The sequence below is a fragment of the Mustelus asterias genome, chromosome 18 (genome assembly GCF_964213995.1).
Source record: "Mustelus asterias chromosome 18, sMusAst1.hap1.1, whole genome shotgun sequence".
NCBI lineage: Eukaryota > Metazoa > Chordata > Chondrichthyes > Carcharhiniformes > Triakidae > Mustelus > Mustelus asterias.
Window position 1 is genome coordinate 16,067,034 of NC_135818.1, and position 21,938 is coordinate 16,088,971.

A 21,938-nucleotide genomic window follows, 5' to 3' on the forward strand; every position below is an offset into this window, starting at 1 on the left:
CCAACCCGCCCAGACCTCCGCGCTTCTCCGATTCTGGCCTTTTGTACATCCCCCATTTTAGCCACTCCACCACTGGTGGCTGCATCTTGAGTTTTCTCAGCCTAAAGCTCCGGCATTCCCTCCAATCGCTCCCTCTCCTTCTTCAAGACATTCCTCAAAAACTATCTTACCAATCCTTTGCTCCCCTGGCCTGATAGCTCCGGATCTGCCACAGCGTCAGATTTCGATAGTTGCTTCTTGAGGGCACGTAGCTACATTAAAGACACTTTATGATTGCCAGTTGCCGTTGCTGATAGGATCACTGTGACCTTTCACCTGGCAGCTGCTGCTGATGGTATTGCCACAGAGCGGAGAAAGGGCTTCTTGCCTTCCACCACAATACCACCTGGCTCCATGTGGATATTCCACATTTGGGTGGCACAGTGGCACAATGGTTATCACTGCTGCCTTGCAACGCCAGGGACCTCGGTTCGATTCCGGCCTCAGGTGACTGTTTGTCTGTGTGGAGTCTGCACATTCTCCCCATGTCTGCGTGGGTTTCCTCCGGGTGCTCCGGTTTCCTCCCACAGTCCAAAGATGTGCAAGTCAAGTGGATTTGCCGTGCTAAATTGTCCCTCAGTGTCCCAAGATGTGTAGGTTAGGGGGATAAGTGGGGTAAAAACGTAGGGTTATGGGGATAGGGCCTCCAAGTCTCTTTCGGAGACTTGGAGCACACTTGATGGGCCGAATGGCCTACTTATCATAGAATCTCCACAGTGCAGAAAGAGGCCATTCAGCCCAGCAAGTCTGCACCAACCACAATCCCACCCAGAACTATTCCCATAACACTACATATTTACCCTGCTAATCCTCCTGGCACTCGGGTCAATTTAGCCTGGCCAATCCACCTCGCCTACTTCTGCATTGTAGGGATTAGATGGTTCTATGATCCCCTGCTTCCAGCCCGTGAATCCAGCTCATGCTCACACTCAGAATCTCCCAGGAGGGTGTCTGTGTGGAGCAGGTGCTGGGGACAGTGTTACTAGCAGCCGGGGTCAAAGCTGTCAGTTGTAACACCTCCCCTGAGCAGAGCCATGGGGAGAGGAGAGTAGAGCTACATGTTAGCAATGGCAGCCGTCGGTGAAGCAGAAGCTGCATAACTGGGGGCCAGAACCTGCCGTCGAGATACAAACAAGTTGAATGGGACGTGTCAATGCTTCAACCATCGAGCAGGGAAGAGATAGCTGAAGAATTGTGAACTGCCACAAGCTGTTGGCCATAGAAACACAGAAACTAGAAGCAGGAGGAGGCCATTCAGCCCTTCGAGCCTGCTCCACCATTCATTATGATCATGGCTGATCATCAAATTCAATATCCTGATTCCCCCCTTCCTCCCATATCCCTTGATCTCTTTAGCCCCAAGAGCTATATCTAATTTCTTCTTGAAGTCACACAATGTTTTGGCCACAACTACTTTCTGTGGTAGTGAATTCCACACATTCACCACTCTCTGGGTGAAGAAATCTCTCCTGACCTCAGTCCTAAAAGGTTTACCCCTTACCCTCAAACTATGACCCCTAGTTCTGGACTCCCCCACCATCGGGAACATTCTTTCTGAATCTACCCTGTCTAATCCTGTTAGAATTTTAGAAGTTTCTATGAGATCCCCTCTCACTCTTCTAAACTCCAATGAATATAATCCTAACCGACTTAACCTCTCCTCATATGACAGACCTGCCATCCCAAGAATCAGCCTGGTAAACCAAGGCTCGCCATTAGCTGACTGAAAATGGCACCTTGAATTCAAACTCGCCATAGAATCCCTACAGTGCATGTGAAGCCATTCGGCCCATCAAGTCTGCACTGACTCTCTGATTGAGTATCTTATCCAGGCCATCTACCCTGCCCAATCACTGTAACCCCACACATTTACCCCGCTAATCCCCCGACACTAGGGTCAATTTACCATGGCCAATCCACCTAACTCACACATCTTTGGACTGTGGGAGGAAACCGGAGCACCTGAAGGAAACCCACGCAGACATGGGGAGAATGTGCAAACTCCACACAGACAGTGACCAGAGGGCGGAATTGAACCCGGGCCCCTGTGAGGTAACACTGCTAACCAGTGTATCCGGACAAAATTCCAAATGTGGGGAATCCTTCCCTATGACCAGCCTATCCCGGAGTTTGAGTTCACGCACCTGTTCTCCCCTCTTGTGCTCATTCCCATAAGAAGCCAGGATGGCGAAGGGAATATGTAACGCCATTGGTCAGATCCAACTGAACACACTGGAGCGTGCAGTGCAGAGGTTAATCTTCACACTTCAATTGCAATTATTGATTAATTACATTATAATGCACCAGTTGCCAGGGTGGGATTTAAATGCTAAATGCTCAATAAGACGAAAGATTACAAATGCAGTAACAGTACTACATTATCAATGCCCTTGCTAAGAGTCTTACGATCACTGGGGTACGGGATACCCACACACACACTGACTCTCACTGGGGTGGGGGTCCCACACACACTCACAGGGGTGGGGGTCACACACACACGCACACCCACTGGGGCGGGGTCCCACACACACACACACACACACTCACTGGGGTGGGGGTCCCACACACACTCACTGGGGTGGGGGTCCCACACACACTCACAGGGGTGGGGGTCACACACACACGCACACCCACTGGGGTGGGGGTCCCACACACACACAGTTACTGGGGTGGGGGTCCCACACACACACACACTCACTGGGGTGGGGGTCCCACACACACTCACAGGGGTGGGGGTCACACACACACGCACACCCACTGGGGTGGGGGTCCCACACACACACACACACACACACACTTACTGGGGTGGGGGTCCCACACACACACACACTCACTGGGGTGGGGGTCCCACACACACACACACTCACTGGGGTGGGGGTCCCACACACACACACACACACTCACTGGGGTGGGGGTCCCACACACACACACACACACACACTCTCACTGGGGTGGGGGTCCCACACACACACACACACACACACACTCACTGGGGTGGGGGTCCCAGACACACACTGGGGTGGGGGTCCCACACACACTCACTGGGGTGGGGGTCCCAGACACACACACTGGGGTGGGGGTCCCAGACACACACACTGGGGTGGGGGTCCCAGACACACACACTGGGGTGGGGGTCCCAGACACACACACACACTGGGGTGGGGGTCCCACACACACTCTCTGGGTTGGGGGTCCCAGACACACACACTGGGTTGGAGGTCCCAGACACACACTCACTGGGGTGGGGGTCCCAGACACACACTCACTGGGGTGGGGGTCCCAGACACACACTCACTGGGGTGGGGGTCCCAGACACACACTCACTGGGGTGGGGGTCCCAGACACACACTCACTGGGGTGGGGGTCCCAGACACACACTCACTGGGGTGGGGGTCCCAGACACACACTCACTGGGGTGGGGGTCCCAGACACACACTCACTGGGGTGGGGGTCCCAGACACACACTCACTGGGGTGGGGGTCCCAGACACACGCACACACACTCACTGGGGTGTGGGTCACACACACACTCACCGGGGTAGGGGTCCCAAACACACACACGTTCACCGGGGTAGGGGGTCCCACACACACGCTCACCGGGTAGGGGGTCCCACACACACGCTCACCGGGGTAGGGGGTCCCACACACACGCTCACCGGGGTAGGGGGTCCCACACACACGCTCACCGGGGTAGGGGGTCCCACACACACGCTCACCGGGGTAGGGGGTCCCACACACACGCTCACCGGGGTAGGGGGTCCCACACACACGCTCACCGGGGTAGGGGGTCCCACACACACGCTCACCGGGGTAGGGGGTCCCACACACACGCTCACTGGGGTAGGGGGTCCCACACACACGCTCACCGGGGTAGTGGTCCCACACATACGCTCACCGGGGTAGGGGATCCCACACACAGGCTCACCAGGGTAGGGGGTCCCACACACACGCTCACCGGGGTAGGGGATCCCACACACAGGCTCACCAGGGTAGGGGGTCCCACACACACGCTCACCGGGGTAGGGGATCCCACACACAGGCTCACCAGGGTAGGGGGTCCCACACACACACTCACCGGGGTAGGAGTACCACACACACTCATTTAGGTAGGGGGTCTCTCTCTCTCTCATTGACTGGGGTAGAGGTCCCACACACACTGACTGGTAGGGGTGTCTCTCTCTGACTGATTGGAGTAGGGGTCCCACACATACTGACTCGGGTTGGGGTTTCTCTCACACTGGCCGGGGTAGGGATCTCTCATGTGTTAGTTGCCAGTGTGTAAGCAGTGTGTGGTTGTAGCTCGCTGGGGTTATGAGGCAGTGACAGGGTGTTGGATTACACTTCCTGTTGTGTGGGTGAGCTGGATTGTGATCAGGGTGTGGAGCTGAGTGTGTGGAGTTCCGCATTTACCTGGAGCAGCCAGCGCCCAGCCTGAGTTACAGTGTGTGAACTCACAGAGAGAGCCATGTCTCCCCGCCTGCTGCCGCTGCTGCCTTACCTGCTCTACCTGGCCCAGGTGTGCGCAGGTAACCCCTCGCAGTGCCTGCAGCAGTTCCACCTCGGGCGAGATGACTTTGTGCTGGACACGGATGACTCTGTGTTTGCCGGGGCCACCTTCCTGGGAGCCCCCAATGTCAGCAGAGCCAGAGACTGTGTGTCCATCTGCTGCCGGACCAGGGGCTGCAATGTGGTCTTGCTGGAGGATCTGCAGCAGCAGAGCCAGAAAGAGCCGCTGCTCAGGAAGGTCAGTGGCTGCTTCCTATTTAACTGCCTCTACAACCAGGTGTATGTCTGCAGGTTCTTCCGGAGGGCAGGCTTCAGTAACTTCATCCAGGAGACTGTGTACCAGGACTACATCCGCCCCAGGGGACCCCAGTGCAGGTCAGTGCCTCTGACTTACCCTCCTGCCCAACCAGGCTAATGTCCTCCTGGAGGCTTAACCCTTACCCTGGGCACAGCACTGCCACACTGCCCCCTCACCCCCTTCCCCACTCACCCCCTTCCCCACTCACCTTCTTCCCCCCCTCACCCTCTTCCCCCCTCGCCCTGTTCCCTCACTCACCCTGTTCCCCCTCACCCAGTTCCCCCCCTCACCCAGTTCCCCCCCTCACCCAGTTCCCCCCTCACCCTGTTGCCCCACTCACCCTCTTGCCCCACTCACCCTCTTGCCCCACTCACCCTCTTGCCCCACTCACCCACTTTCCCCACTCACCCACTTTCCCCACTCACCCACTTGCCCCACTCACCCTCTTGCCCCACTCACCCACTTTCCCCACTCACCCACTTTCCCCACTCACCCACTTTCCCCACTCACCCACTTTCCCCACTCACCCACTTTCCCCACTCACCCTCTTGCCCCACTCACCCTCTTGCCCCACTCACCCTCTTGCCCCACTCACCCTCTTGCCCCACTCACCCACTTGCTCCACTCACCCTCTTGCCCCACTCACCCACTTTCCCCACTTTCCCCACTCGGCCACTTGCCCCACTCGGCCACTTGCCCCACTCGGCCACTTGCCCCACTCGTCCTCTTGCCCCACTCGCCCTCTTGCCCCACTCGCCCTCTTGCCCCACTCGCCCTCTTGCCCCACTCGCCCACTTGCCCCACTCGTCCTCTTGCCCCACTCGCCCTCTTGCCCCACTCGCCCGCTTGCCCCCTTGCCCGCTTCCCCCCTCGCCCGCTTCCCCCTCGCCCGCTTCCCCCCTCGCCCGCTTCCCCCCTCGCCCGCTTCCCCCTCGCCCTCTTCCCCCCTCGCCCTCTTCCCCCCTCGCCCTCTTCCCCCCTCGCCCTCTTCCCCCCCTCGCCCTCTTCCCCCCTCGCCCTCTTCCCCCCTCGCCCTCTTCACCCCCTCGCCCTCTTCACCCCCTCGCCCTCTTCACCCCCTCGCCCTCTTCCCCACCTCGCCCTCTTCCACCCCCTCGCCCTCTTCCCCCCCTCGCCCTCTTCCCCCCTCGCCCTCTTCCCCCCCTCGCCCTCTTCCCACCCTCGCCCTCTTCCCCCCTCGCCCTCTTCCCCCCTCGCCCTCTTCCCCCCTCGCCCTCTTCCCCCCTCGCCCTCTTCCCCCCTCGCCCTCTTCCCCCCTCGCCCTCTTCCCCCCCTCGCCCTCTTCCCCCCCTCGCCCTCTTCCCCCCCTCGCCCTCTTCCCCCCCTCGCCCTCTTCCCCCCTCGCCCTCTTCCCCCCCTCGCCCTCTTCCCCCCTCGCCCTCTTCCCCCCTCGCCCTCTTCCCCCCCTCGCCCTCTTCCCCCCCTAGCCCTCTTCCCCCCCTCGCCCTCTTCCCCCCCTCGCCCTCTTCCCCCCCTCGCCCTCTTCCCCCCTCGCCCTCTTCCCCCCCTCGCCCTCTTCCCCCCCTCGCCCTCTTCCCCCCCTCGCCCTCTTCCCCCCCTCGCCCTCTTCCCCCCTCGCCCTCTTCCCCCCTCGCCCTCTTCCCCCCCTCGCCCTCTTCCCCCCCTCGCCCTCTTCCCCCCCTCGCCCTCTTCCCCCCCTCGCCCTCTTCCCCCCTCGCCGTCTTCCCCCCCTCGCCCTCTTCCCCCCTCGCCCTCTTCCCCCCTCGCCCTCTTCCCCCCCTCGCCCTCTTCCCCCCCTCGCCCTCTTCCCCCCCTCGCCCTCTTCCCCCCCTCGCCCTCTTCCCCCCCTCGCCCTCTTCCCCCCCTCGCCCTCTTCCCCCCCTCGCCCTCTTCCCCCCCTCGCCCTCTTCCCCCCTCGCCCTCTTCCCCCCCGCCCTCTTCCCCCCTCGCCCTCTTCCCCCCTCGCCCTCTTCCCCCCTCGCCCTCTTCCCCCCTCGCCCTCTTCCCCCCTCGCCCTCTTCCCCCCTCGCCCTCTTCCCCCCTCGCCCTCTTCCCCCCTCGCCCTCTTCCCCCCTCGCCCTCTTCCCCCTCGCCCTCTTCCCCCCTCGCCCTCTTCCCCCCTCGCCCTCTTCCCCCCTCGCCCTCTTCCCCCTCGCCCTCTTCCCCCCTCGCCCTCTTCCCCCTCGCCCTCTTCCCCCCTCGCCCTCTTCCCCCCTCGCCCTCTTCCCCCCTCGCCCTCTTCCCCCCTCGCCCTCTTCCCCCTCGCCCTCTTCCCCCCTCGCCCTCTTCCCCCCTCGCCCTCTTCCCCCTCGCCCTCTTCCCCCCTCGCCCTCTTCCCCCCTCGCCCTCTTCCCCCCTCGCCCTCTTCCCCCCTCGCCCTCTTCCCCCCTCGCCCTCTTCCCCCCCTCGCCCTCTTCCCCCCCTCGCCCTCTTCCTCCCCTCGCCCTCTTCCCCCCCTCCTCCTGTCCCCCTACCCTCGCCCCCTCTGTCCCTCGCCCCCTCTGTCCCTCGCCCCCTCTGTCCCTCTCGCCCCCCTCTGTCCCTCGCCCCCTCTGTCCCTCGCCCCCTCTGTCCCTCGCCCCTTCTGTCCCTCGCCCCCTCTGTCCCTCGCCCCCTCTGTCCCTCGCCCCCTCTGTCCCTCGCCCCCTCTGTCCCTCGCCCCCTCTGTCCCTCGCCCCCTCTGTCCCTCGCCCCCTCTGTCCCTCGCCCCCTCTGTCCCTCGCCCCCTCTGTCCCTCGCCCCCTCTGTCCCTCGCCCCCTCTGTCCCTCGCCCCCTCTGTCCCTCGCCCCCTCTGTCCCTCGCCCCCTCTGTCCCCTCGCCCCCTCTGTCCCTCGCCCCCTCTGTCCCTCGCCCCCTCTGTCCCTCGCCCCCTCTGTCCCTCGCCCCCTCTGTCCCTCGCCCCCTCTGTCCCTCGCCCCCTCTGTCCCTCGCCCCTTGCTCCGCCCCCTCAGTCCCTCGCCACTCGCTCCGCACCCTCACTCCCCCCTCCCCCTCGCTCTGCACCCTCACTCCCCCTCCCCCTCGCACTGCACCCTCACTCCCCCTCCATCTGCACCCTCACTTCCCCCTCCCCCTCCTCCCGCACCCTCTATCCCCCTTCCCTCGCTCCGCACCCTCGCTCCCCTTCCCCTCGCTCCGCACCCTCGCTCCCCTCCCCCTCCCTCCGCACCCTCGCTCCCCTTCCCCTCGCTCCGCACCCTCGCTCCGTTCCCCCTCGCTCCGCTCCCCCTCGCTCCGCACCCTCGCTCCCCCTCGCTCTGAACCCTCGCTCCCCCTTGCTCCCCCACCCACTCGCTCCCCCTCCCCCTCGCTCCCCCTCCCCCTCGCTCACCCTCCCCCTCGCTCACCCTCCCCCTCGCTCACCCTCCCCCTCGCTCACCCTCCCCCTCGCTCACCCTCCCCCTCGCTCACCCTCCCCCTCGCTCACCCTCCCCCTCGCTCACCCTCCCCCTCGCTCACCCTCCCCCTCGCTCACCCTCCCCCTCGCTCACCCTCCCCCTCGCTCACCCTCCCCCTCGCTCACCCTCCCCCTCGCTCACCCTCCCCCTCGCTCACCCTCCCCCTCGCTCACCCTCCCCCTCGCTCACCCTCCCCCTCGCTCACCCTCCCCCTCGCTCACCCTCCCCCTCGCTCACCCTCCCCCTCGCTCACCCTCCCCCTCGCTCACCCTCCCCCCTCGCTCACCCTCCCCCTCGCTCACCCTCCCCCTCGCTCACCCTCCCCCTCGCTCACCCTCCCCCTCGCTCACCCTCCCCCTCGCTCACCCTCCCCCTCGCTCACCCTCCCCCTCGCTCACCCTCCCCCTCGCTCACCCTCCCCCTCGCTCACCCTCCCCCTCGCTCACCCTCCCCCTCGCTCACCCTCCCCCTCGCTCACCCTCCCCCTCGCTCACCCTCCCCCTCGCTCACCCTCCCCCTCGCTCACCCTCCCCCTCGCTCACCCTCCCCCTCGCTCACCCTCCCCCTCGCTCACCCTCCCCCTCGCTCACCCTCGCTCCCCTCCCCCTCGCTCCCCCTCCCCCCCTCCCCCTCGCTCCCCCTCCCCCTCGCTCCCCCTCCCCCTCGCTCCCCCTCGCTCCCCCTCCCCCCTCCCCCTCGCTCCCCTCCCCCTCGCTCCCCCTCGCTCCCCCTCCCCCCCTCCCCCTCGCTCCCCCTCCCCTCGCTCCCCCTCCCCCTCGCTCCCCCTCCCCCTCGCTCCCCCTCCCCCACGCACCCCCTCCCCCTCGCTCCCCCTCCCCCTCGCTCCCCCTCCCCCTCCTCCCCCTCGCTCCCCTCCCCCTCGCTCCCCTCCCCCTCGCTCCCCCTCCCCCTCGCTCCGCACCCTCGCTCCCCCTCGCTCCGCACCCTCGCTGCCCCTCGCTCCGCACCCTCGCTCCCCCTCCCCCTCGCTCCCTCTCCCCCTCGCTCCCCCTCCCCCTCGCTCCCCCTCCCCCTTGCTCCGCACCCTCGCTCCCCCTCCCCTCGCTCCCCTTCCCCTCGCTCCCCCTCCCCTCGCTCCCCTTCCCCTCGCTCCCCCTCCCCCTCGCTCCCCCTCGCTCCGCACCCTCGCTCCCCCTCCCCCTCGCTCCGCACCCTCGCTCCCCTCCCTCCGCACCCTCGCTCCCCCTCCCTCCGCACCCTCGCTCCCCTCCCGCCGTACCCTCGCTCCCCCTCCCGCCGCACCCTCGCTCCCCTCCCCCTCGCTCCGCACCCTCGCTCCCCCTCCCCCTCCCCTCCCCCTCCTCCTCCCCCTCCCCCTCCCCTCCCCCTCGCTCCGCGCCTTCGCTCCCCCTCCCCCTCGCTCCACGCCCTTGCTCCCCCTCCCCCTTGCTCCCCCGCCCTCGCTCTCGCTCCCCTCGCTCCCCCTCGCTCCCCCTCGCTCCCCTTCCCCCCTCCCCTCGCTCCCCCTCCCCCCTCCCCCCTCCCCCTCGCTCCCCCTCCCCCTCGCTCCCCCTCCCCCTCGCTCCCCCTCCCCCTCGCTCCCCCTCCCCCTCGCTTCCCGCCTTTGCTCCCTCTCCCCCTCGCTCCACGCCCGCGCTCCCCCTCCCCCTCGCTCCGTAACGGCACTCCTCGCTCCCCCTCCCCCCGCGCCCATTTCTGCCAGCCTCTGACCACTTTTTCCTGCTTCACACTTTGCCTTGTGCTGTGCCCTTCCCTCCCCTCCACCCTGCATTCTGGTGGTTTTTGTTGGTTTATACCCTATAATGATTGGTTAAACGCTGGGTGATATCCCAGTGCTTTTGAATGAGGAGCTGGAGTAGGCCATTCGGCCCCTTGATTCTGCCTGCCATTCCATAAGATCATGGCTGGTCTGATTGGGGTCCCAACTCTACATTCCTGCCTCCCCCCGCTACCCTCTGACTCCCTTGTTGGTCAGGAATATATCGATCTTTGGCTGATAAATATTCAGTAACCCCGCTTCTGGGGAAGAGGCTCTCGAGCAGCTGAGGAAAAAATCATTCCGAACCTCCATCTTGAATGGGAGACCCCTACCCACATAGTTAAATAGGGAGGATGTTCCCGATGGTGGGGGAGCCTTGGTGAGGCCACACCGAGAGTATTGTGTGCAGTTTTGGTCTCCTTTTCTGAGGAAGGATGTTCTTGCTCTCGATGGAGTGCAGCAAAAGTTTATCAGGCTGATTCCGGGGATGGTGGGACTGATGTGTGAGGAGAGATTGACTCGGTTAGAATTGTTTTCGCTGGAATTCAGACAAATGAGGGGGGAGCTCATAGAGACTTATAAAATTCTGACAGGACTAGACAGGGTAGGTGTAGGATGGATATTCCCAATGGTGGGGGGAGTCCAGAACCAGGAATCACAGTCTGAGGATTCAGGGGAGACCATTTAGGACGGAGCTGAGGAGACATTTCTTCACCCAAAGAGTGGTGAGCCTGTGGAATTCATTACCACAGGAAGTAGTTGATGCCAAAACATTGAATGTGTTCAAGAGGCGGCTGGATATAGTACTTGGGGCAAATAGGGAAAAAGCAGGATTAGGCTATTGAGTTGGATGATCAGCCACGATCATGATGAATGGTGGAGCAGGCTCGAAGGGCCGAATGGCCTCCTCCTGCTCCTATCTTCTTTGTTTCTATGTTTCTATATTTGCCAACCTGCGTTCATTGATATTGTGGCTAAAAGAAACCGTACACTGATGTTCACTTTCGCTTGGGGGTTTACATGTATGTTGTGGGTGTTCTGAAGCTTGTGGGCCTTCCTCTGAAGAGTGGACAATTGCTTCCCCAGTGAATAGCCTGTCTTCCAGGGGCTATTGATACTCCCAACACCTTAAAAGTCGGAACTATAAAAGCAAGGACAAACTTGCAATTTTATTGCCCTTCTCACAAGCTCAGAACGTCCGTAATTTACTGTCAATGTTTGAAAGCCCAGTCTTCGTTGTAATGGAAAGGTGATGATGGCCTGATTGTGCATGGCAAGATCCCACGCACACTCATGTGTGATGAGCCATCTGTGAGGCTGTCCCTCATGTAACAACGTGGGATCTTTCACCCGAGAGGGCCTGGGTTTACTGCCACCTGCGAAAGGCCAAAGGTGTGGATAAAGTAGACGTGGAGTGGATGCTTCCTCTTGTGGGGCATCCTGGGATGAGAGGTCATAGTCTTAGGATAAGGGTTAGCAGATTTAAAACAGAGCACTTCTCCCAAAGGGTTGTGAATCTGTGGAATTCGCTATCCCAAAGTGCGGTGGATGCTGGGACAGTGAGTAAATTTAAGGAGGAGTTAGACAGTTTTTAATTGGTAATGGGTTGAAGGATTATGGGGAGAAAGCAGGAAAATGGGAATGAGGAGCATATCAGCCATGATCGAAGGGGGGAGCAGACTCGATGGGCCGAATGGCCTAATTCGGCTCCTATCTTTTATGAACTATTTTATGCACGTGTCCCAGTGTGGAACATGAACCTTCTGAGAACTTGAACCAATCGTGGATTCTTCAGAGAACTTTGGGTGGCTGACATCAGTTCATTCACTTCCACCTGCGATCAAGAAATCCAGAAAATGTGGCCGTGTAATCTTTCCCTCCAGAAGGGACCGAATTCGAATGATGAATGGACGACAGCCCATTTGGGTTTGGCCTGCGCTCTTTAAATTAAATGTTAATTGTGTTTAGATCATTTTTCTGTGGCGCATGCCACCAGTTTGAAAATCACCTGCGGACCCGGTGAATGTTGTGTATTTATATGGACCTTCTGGAAAGCCCCCCACGGGTCGGCAGGAATTCCATGCATTTAGAAAATTCAATGAAATTATTAGTAAATATTGCCACTTTGTAATTTTCGAGATTGTGGACTCAAGATGATCTAGCTAGTAGACAAACGCAATTAAAAATACATGAACCAGAATTTAGAATTCTGGTTCACTTCGGTTTGTCTGAATCAAATCCTTCCGAGGCCCAGACTTTCATTTCCTGGTTGAGTGTGTACAGATGTTAGCAGGGCAAGGGTGGCATGGTGGCATTACTGCCTCACAGCGCCAGGGACCCGAGTTCCATTCCCGGCTTGGGTCACTGTCTGTGCGGAGTCTGCACGTTCTCCCCGTGTCTGTGTGGGTTTCCTCCGGGTGCTCCGGTTTCCTCCCACAGTCCGAAAGGCGTGCTGGTTAGCATTGGCCATGCTAAATTCTCCCTCAGTGTACCCGAACAGGTGCCGGAGTTGCCGACTAGAGGATTTTCACAGTAACTTCATTGCAGTGTTAATGTAAGGCTACTTGTGACAATAGTAAGCAAAATTAAAACTTAAACGGTAAATGTGGGGGGTTATGGGGATAGGGCATGGATGGGATTGTGGTCAGTGCAGGTTCGATGGGCTGAATGGCCTCCTTCTGCACTGTACGAATTCCTAGAATGGTGTCCAATAAGGCCTGATGTGGAGATGCCGGCGTTGGACTGGGGTAAACACAGTAAGAAGTTTAACAACACCAGGTTAAAGTCCAACAGGTTTATTTGGTAGCAAAAGCCACACAAGCTTTCGAGGCTCTAAGCCCCTTCTTCAGGTGAGTGGGAATTCTGTTCACAAACAGAACTTATAAAGACACAGACTCAATTTACATGAATAATGGTTGGAATGCGAATACTTACAACTAATCCAGTCTTTAAGAAACAAAACAATGGGAGTGGAGAGAGCATCAAGACAGGCTAAAAAGATGTGTATTGTCTCCAGACAAGACAGCCAGTGAAACTCTGCAGGTCCACGCAACTGTGGGAGTTACAAATAGTGTGACATAAACCCAATATCCCGGTTGAGGCCGTCCTTGTGTGTGCGGAACTTGGCTATCAGTTTCTGCTCAGCGACTCTGCGCTGTCGTGTGTCGCGAAGGCCGCCTTGGAGAACGCTTACCCGAATATCAGAGGCCGAATGCCCGTGACCGCTGAAGTGCTCCCCAACAGGAAGAGAACAGTCTTGCCTGGTGATTGTCGAGCGGTGTTCATTCATCCGTTGTCGCAGCATCTGCATAGTTTCCCCAATGTACCATGCCTCGGGACATCCTTTCTTGCAGCGTATCAGGTAGACAACGTTGGCCGAGTTGCAAGAGTATGTACCGTGTACCTGGTGGATGGTGTTCTCACGTGAGATGATGGCATCTGTGTCGATGATCCGGCACGTCTTGCAGAGGTTGCTGTGGCAGGGTTGTGTGGTGTCTTGGTCACTGTTCTCCTGAAGGCTGGGTAGTTTGCTGCGGACAATGGTCTGTTTGAGGTTGTGCGGTTGTTTGAAGGCAAGAAGTGGGGGTGTGGGGATGGCCTTGGCGAGATGTTCATCTTCATCAATGGCATGTTGAAGGCTCCGGAGGAGATGCCGTAGCTTCTCCGCTCCGGGGAAGTACTGGACAACGAAGGGTACTCTGTCCACTGTGTCCCGTGTTTGTCTTCTGAGGAGGTCGGTGCGGTTTTTCGCTGTGGCGCGTTGGAACTGTTGATCAATGAGTCTAGCGCCATATCCTGTTCTTATGAGGGCATCTTTCAGCGTCTGGAGGTGTCTGTTGCGATCCTCCTCATCCGAGCAGATCCTGTGTATACGGAGGGCTTGTCCGTAGGGGATGGCTTCTTTAACGTGTTTAGGGTGGAAGCTGGAGAAGTGGAGCATCGTGAGGTTATCCGTGGGCTTGCGGTACAGTGAGGTGCTGAGGTGACCGTCCTTAATGGAGATGCGCGTGTCCAAGAATGCAACCGATTCCGGAGAGTAGTCTATGGTGAGCCTGATGGTGGGATGGAACTTGTTGATGTCATCATAGAGTTGTTTCAGTGATTGTTCACCATGAGTCCAAAGGAAGAAAATGTCATCGATGTATCTAGTGTATAGCATCGGTTGAAGGTCCCGTGCGGTGAAGAAGTCTTGTTCAAACCTGTGCATGAAGATGTTGGCATATTGAGGTGCAAATTTGGCCCCCATGGCTGTTCCGTGTGTCTGGATGAAGAACTGGTTGTTGAAGGTGAAGATATTGTGGTCCAGGATGAAGCGGATGAGATGTAAAATTGCATCTGGAAACTGGCAGTTGTTGGCGCTGAGCACTGAGGCCGTTGCAGCAATGCCATCGTCATGGGGGATGCTGGTGTAGAGTGCCGAGACATCCATTGTGACGAGGAGTTCTCATCCCACGTACTCCCCGCGTTGGAGATCTCTACTGCCTCCCGAAGATACACAAGGCAAACACACCCGGCCGTCCCATCGTATCGGGCAATGGGACTCTGTGCGAGAACCTCTCCGGCTATGTCGAGGGCATCCCGAAACCCATTGTACAAAGAACCCCCAGCTTTTGTCGCGACACGACGCACTTCCTACAGAAACTCGGCACACATGGAGCAGTTGAACCAGGAGCGCTCCTCGTCACAATGGATGTCTCAGCACTCTACACCAGCATCCCCCATGACGATGGCATTGCTGCAACGGCCTCAGTGCTCAGCGCCAACAACTGCCAGTTTCCAGATGCAATTTTACATCTCATCCGCTTCATCCTGGACCACAATATCTTCACCTTCAACAACCAGTTCTTCATCCAGACACACGGAACAGCCATGGGGACCAAATTTGCACCTCAATATGCCAACATCTTCATGCACAGGTTCGAACAAGACTTCTTCACCGCACGGGACCTTCAACCGATGCTATACACTAGATACATCGATGACATTTTCTTCCTTTGGACTCATGGTGAACAATCACTGAAACAACTCTATGATGACATCAACAAGTTCCATCCCACCATCAGGCTCACCATAGACTACTCTCCGGAATTGGTTGCATTCTTGGACATGCGCATCTCCATTAAGGACGGTCACCTCAGCACCTCACTGTACCGCAAGCCCACGGATAACCTCACGATGCTCCACTTCTCCAGCTTCCACCCTAAACACGTTAAAGAAGCCATCCCCTACGGACAAGCCCTCCGTATACACAGGATCTGCTCGGATGAGGAGGATCGCAACAGACACCTCCAGACGCTGAAAGATGCCCTCATAAGAACAGGATATGGCGCTAGACTCATTGATCAACAGTTCCAACGCGCCACAGCGAAAAACCGCACCGACCTCCTCAGAAGACAAACACGGGACACAGTGGACAGAGTACCCTTCGTTGTCCAGTACTTCCCCGGAGCGGAGAAGCTACGGCATCTCCTCCGGAGCCTTCAACATGTCATTGATGAAGATGAACATCTCGCCAAGGCCATCCCCACACCCCCACTTCTTGCCTTCAAACAACCGCACAACCTCAAACAGACCATTGTCCGCAGCAAACTACCCAGCCTTCAGGAGAACAGTGACCAAGACACCACACAACCCTGCCACAGCAACCTCTGCAAGACGTGCCGGATCATCGACACAGATGCCATCATCTCATGTGAGAACACCATCCACCAGGTACACGGTACATACTCTTGCAACTCGGCCAACGTTGTCTACCTGATACGCTGCAAGAAAGGATGTCCCGAGGCATGGTACATTGGGGAAACTATGCAGACGCTGCGACAACGGATGAATGAACACCGCTCGACAATCACCAGGCAAGACTGTTCTCTTCCTGTTGGGGAGCACTTCAGCGGTCACGGGCATTCGGCCTCTGATATTCGGGTAAGCGTTCTCCAAGGCGGCCTTCGCGACACACGACAGCGCAGAGTCGCTGAGCAGAAACTGATAGCCAAGTTCCGCACACACAAGGACGGCCTCAACCGGGATATTGGGTTTATGTCACACTATTTGTAACTCCCACAGTTGCGTGGACCTGCAGAGTTTCACTGGCTGTCTTGTCTGGAGACAATACACATCTTTTTAGCCTGTCTTGATGCTCTCTCTACTCCCATTGTTTTGTTTCTTAAAGACTGGATTAGTTGTAAGTATTCGCATTCCAACCATTATTCATGTAAATTGAGTTTGTGTCTTTATAAGTTCTGTTTGTGAACAGAATTCCCACTCACCTGAAGAAGGGGCTTAGAGCCTCGAAAGCTTGTGTGGCTTTTGCTACCAAATAAACCTGTTGGACTTTAACCTGGTGTTGTTAAACTTCTTACTGTGTCCAATAAGGCCACAGCTAATAGTGCTTTCCTATACTGGTGTATGAGGAATAGGTTCCGCCGCGATACTGGATGAGGGGTGAGAGATATAGGACAGATGTTAGAGGTAGGTTCTTTACTCAGAGAGTAGTAAGGGCGTGGAATGCCCTGCCTGCAGCAGTGGTGGACTCGTCAACATTGAGAGCGTTCAAGTGGTTATTGGATAAACATATGGATGATATTGGAATAGTGTAGATTAGAGGGGCTTTAGATGGGTACCACTGGTCGGCGCAACATCGAGGGCCGAAGGGCCTGTACTGTGCTGTAATGTTCTATGTTCTATGAGGGCTGATGTATGTACAACCCATCTAACAGTAATTACAGCTTTCTCAGGATCAGGCTTTTGATTTAAGGGTGTAAACTCCAAATTGTAATGAATATAAACCCCGGTTGGTTGTTGCTGGTGAGATTGCAGCTGTATCCGTTACTGTTTACCTCCTCGCGTGCGTGTGGATAATGAAAGGGTCAGGATAGGGAGAGATAATGAATAATGCATTTTGAACAGCTGTAAGGCATGGGACTGATCATAACTGCCCTGTGCCCCTAAGGCGATTAATTAAACCGTGTCAATCTTTGCACTTGGGTGCCAGTTACAGCAGCTGATGAGGGTAATCATTAATGAATGAGAGCCACACTTCATCTGCGAGCCCTACATTTTCGCTCCTGCGTTCGAGACATCTTCCTGTTGTCTTGCACCTGGTAAGCGGCATGAAGGAAACCAGTGTTTATCCTGCAGAGCAGTCTCCCTTGGGCACCAACGCTCAGACTGAAAAACGCTCCAGAGGGCAATGCCTGAGGAAACTGTTCGTCCCTGTGGAACTCAGCCTCTGCCTGAGCGCAAAGCCCGAGGAGCAGAGAGAAAGATCAAAGGGTGACTGAGGTTAAACATTGATAACGCTCCCGTCTTGTCAATGATTAGTGAATAATATTTAATTGGGCACTCGGGTCCTTCGTGAAGTCTCTGCAACACATTGGAGGAATTGACAAAAAGGTCGTGAACATAGCCCAGTCCATCTTGCAAACCAACCTCCCATTCATTGACTCTGTCTACACATCCCGCTGCCTCGGAAAAGCAGCCAGCATAATTAAGGATCTCATGCACCCCGGGCATTCTCTCTTCCACCTTCTTCCGTTGGGAAAAAGATACAAAAGTCTGAGGTCGCGTACCAACCAACTCAAGAACAGCTTCTTCCCTGCTGCTGTCAGATGTTTGAATGGACCTACCTCGCATTAAGTTGATCTTTCTCCACACCCTAGCTATGACTGTAACGCTATGTTCTGCACTCTCTTTCCTTCTCTATGAATGGTATGCTTTGTCTGTATAGCGCGCAAGAAACAATACTTTTCACCAAATACTGATACAAGTGACGATAATAAATCAATCAAATCAAAAACTTGCTCCAGCGCCATTACACAACTTCAGAACATCCCAAATACGCTTCAAACCCAAGGAAGTACTTTAAAAGTGGAGTCATTCTTGTGAGAAGCACAGCTGCTGGTTTGTGCATAGGAAGATCCCACACTGCTGATACCCACGGAGGGCTATAACTGGATGTTAGCGTGTACAGAATTCAGGCTGAAGTGCTTCTTGAATCTGGGTCCAGGGACAGTCCTGTGAGTGCCATTAGCATTCCTGTATAATTCAGTGTCTTGGGTGCAGTCATTTTGGTTTCTACCTTTTGTCCCTCATGTGCGGTTGTTGGGTGCTTGCAAATTCCTCCAGTGTGTTTTCACTGCTTGTGTGTCTGGTTCCTGATTCCCATGAAACTGCCTGCCCACAGTCATGGTGCAATATTCAAACGCAAGGCCTCACTCATCTGAGAGTGAGTCAGTATCTATATGAGTCACACAGGAAGTTGTATACTGATTCACCTCACCAATATATTTTCTTTTATTAACTTTCCCCCTTTCTCTCGCTCTCTCTCTCTCTGTCCCTGGTTTGGATTACGGTATACTTGATCACTGTGGAAACCTGTCAGGCACTTGATCTTGGTGACCAGTATCGGCAAGCTATTTGACTGTGAAGGCATCGCAGCCAAATCCTACCCTTCCCCCAGCATCCTTGTGCGTGCGCTTACAGTTCGGTCAGGGTGGTTTATAATTCATCGCTTCTTGGCCTTTTGGCTAAGATCAAGCGTCAGATTAAGTCCGTGCGGGTGGCACAGTGGTTAACACTGCTGCCTCTCTGCGCCAGGGACCCAGGTTCAATTCCGGCCTCGGGTGACTGTGGCTGGAACTCTACCACCTCACCCGCCACGGAATCAGAGCAGACGAGGGTCTGACAAAGGAAATCTCTGATGGCATCTGGTGGGAATTTCCAGTCTCGCCCGAGTGAGGCCATAAAATCCCTGCCCTGTGTGGAGTTTGCACATTTTGATTTGATTTATTATTGTCACATGTATTGGGATACAGTGAAAAGTATTGTTTCTTGCGTGCTATACAGACAAAGCATATCGTTTCGGTGGATTGGCCATGCTAAATTATCCTTTAGTGTCAGGGGGACTAGCTAGGGTAAATGGAGGTTGTGGGGAAAGGGTCTGGGTGGGATTGTGGTTGGTGCAGACTTGATGGGCCGAATGGCCCCCTTCTGCACCGTGGGACTCTATGATTCCATGAAACAAGAGGGTGCAGAACATAGCGTTACAGTCATAGCTAGGGTGTGGGGAAAGATCAACTTAATGCGAGGTAGGTCCATTCAAAAGTCTGACAGCAGCAGGGAAGAAGCTGTTCTTGAGTCGGTTGGTATGTGACCTCAGACTTTTGTATCTTTTTCCTGGCGGAAGAAGGTGGCAGAGAGAATGTCCAGGGTGCGTGGGGTCCTTAATTATGCTGGCTGCTTTTCCGAGGCAGCGGGATGTGTAGATAGAGTCAATGAATGGGAGGCTGGTTTGCGTGATGGATTGTCCTGTATTCACAACCGTTTGTAGTTTCTTGTGGTCTTGGGCAGAGCAGGAACCATACCAAGCTGTGATACAACCAGAAAGAATACTTTCTATGGCGCATCTGTAAAATTTGGTGAGAGTCGTGGCTGTCATGCCAAATTCCCTTAGTCTTCTGAGAAAGTAGAGGCATCAATGGGCTTTCATAACTATAGTGTCGGCATGGGGGGACCAGGCCAAGTTGTTGGTGATCTGGACACCTAGAAACTTGAAGCTCTTGACCATTTCTACTTCATCCCCGTGTCTGCATGGGTTTCCTCCGGGTGCTCCGGTTTCCTCCCACCGTTCAAAGATGTGTAGGTTAGGTTGATTGGCCATGCTAAATTGACCCCTTAGTGTCAGGGGGATTAGCAGAGTAAATATATGGTGTCACAGGGATATGGCCTGGGTGGGATTGTGATCAGTGCAGACTCAATGGGCCAGATGATCTCGTTCTGCACTGCAGGGGTCCTATGATTCTAAGACAGGGTGCAATGCCTTATCTTGTCAGCTTGGATCTTGTTTGCCTCTTGTGGGGGGGACCATGAATTAGATTCAGTTGGAATTTGAATTTGGTTTGTGAAGCAAGCAAGGAATGATTTGGGTTTGTCTGGTCCAATCTGAGCTTTGGCTTTGTCACTTCATAAGGATGGAGCAAAAAGATTTTCAAAGAAAGATGGTTTATAATTCACCTTGGTACACTTGGGCTCGGGAGAGACAAATGTCACCTGGTGTTCCTGGGTTGTATCTAACCGTAACATTACTCAAGAAGGAGCCCAACAACAACTGCTCAGGGCAATGTGAGGAGGGTAACAATTTCTGGCCTAACCAGCAATCCCCAATTCCTGAGAAATCAAAAAAATAAAAGCTTTGTAGTAAGGAAGTCACACATTCAAATAGAAAGATATCATCGGGTGACACAGTGATTAGCACTGCTGCCTCACAATGCCAGGGACCCGGGTTCGATCCCAGCCTTGGGTCACTATCTGTGCGGAGTTTGCACATTCTCCTCGTGTCTGCGTGGGTTTCCTCCGGGTGCTCCGGTTTCCTCCCACAGTTCAAAAATTTGCAGGTTAGGCAAATTGGCTACACTAAATTGCCCCTTAGTGTCACAACATGTGCAGGTTAGAGGGATTGGCCATGCTAAATTGCCCCTTAGTGTCCAAAGATGTTTAGGGTAGGTGGATTGACCATGGTAAATGTGTGGGGTTATGGGCGGGGGAGAAGGCCTGGATAAGATACTCTGTCAGAGTCCGTGCACATTTGATGGGCTGAATGGCCTCTTCTGCACTGTAAGGATTCTATGATGACTCCCTTGTGGATCGAAAAATCTGTCTTTATTCATTCAAAGGAGATGGGCGTCGCTGTGTTAGCATTTATTGCTAACTGCAATAACTGCCCTGGAGAAGGTGGTGTGAGCTGCCTTCCTGGCCTTGACAGTATTCAGTGACCCAGCTTCCACTGGTCTCAGAAACCTTCCGAGAAGAAATTCCTCCTCAGCTCTGTCTGAAAATGGGAAACCCCTTACTTGTAACTTGGTTCGAGACTCTCCCAGGAGAGGAAATATCTCCTCAGTGTCCACACTGTTAAGCCTCTCAGAATCTTACATCTTTCAATAAGATATTGATTAGTGGGCACGGTAGTACAGCAGTTAGCACTGCTACCTCACAGCGCCAGGGATCTGGGTTCGATTCCCGGCCTTGGGTCACTGTCAGTGTGGAGTCTGCACGTTTCCTTGTCTGCGTGGGTTTCCTCGGGTGTTCTGGTTTCCTCCCGCACTCTAAAGATGTGTAGGTTAGGTGGATTGGCCATACTAAATTGCCCCTCAGCATCAGGGGGACTAGCTAGGGTAAATGCACAGGATTATGGGGATAGGGCCAGGGTGAGGTTGTTGTCAGTGCAGACTTGATGGGCTGAATGGCCTCCTTCTGCAGTCTAGGGATTCTATGATTCTGATCGCCTGTAAGGGAATGCTGTCAAGGTGCTTGAGGGAGAAAGGAGTACAATTGAAAGAGTTGCATTTTTGTAGCACCTTCCATGGCGTCAGGTCATTTCAAAGTGTTTCACAGCCAATAAAGTATAAACCTAAGAAACTCAGCAGTCAATTTATGCAGAGCAAAATCCCACAGAAAAAAATCCAATGAGATTTAAGATCAGGTAATGTCGAGATGTTGTCTGTGACTTTAAGTATTGACCAGGGCACTAAGAACGCCTCCCCTGCTCGTCTTCCAAGTAGTGCCAACTGGTTTAACGTCTCGTGTAGGAAGGCACCTCTGACAATGCAGCACTGGAGAGTTGGCCTCGATTATGTGCTCAAGAGTCTGGAATGGGACTTGAACCCAGAACCCATTGACTCAGAAACAAGAGAGCCACCACTAAACAATGGCTAACAATTAACAGGGCAAGCGGGAAGGGGGCTTCAATGGAGCAACAAGCACAGGCCAGTGGGGCCGAATAGCCTGTTCTTGTGTTGCAGATTCAGCTGAAGAACCTTTTGCTGCGTTTCCTCAGTCAGAAGGTGCTGGCTTTCATTAGACTGGGTCTGTTCCTCGCTGACAACCCACCGTGGTTTCCTTCCCAGTGATGGTGGACGGGCCCTTCAATTCTGCCCAATTCTCCAGCAGACTTTTTGGCAGCCACCCAACTTTGGTCGTT

The 21,938-nt window shown here is 56.0% G+C and overlaps 1 protein-coding gene across 1 annotated transcript in view; it reads left to right on the forward strand.

The window, feature by feature from the left end:
- The first annotated feature begins 4,434 nt into the window (after nt 1–4,434).
- The window catches only part of LOC144506883 (kunitz-type protease inhibitor 1-like), a 44,525-nt gene continuing 27,021 nt past the window's right edge, over nt 4,435–21,938 (forward strand). The window contains exons 1-2 of the mRNA XM_078233238.1: nt 4,435–4,913; nt 12,613–12,617. Of these exons, the coding sequence (XP_078089364.1) occupies nt 4,504–4,913; nt 12,613–12,617 (415 nt within the window). The 5' untranslated portion in view covers nt 4,435–4,503. The remainder of the gene's footprint in view (nt 4,914–12,612; nt 12,618–21,938) is intronic.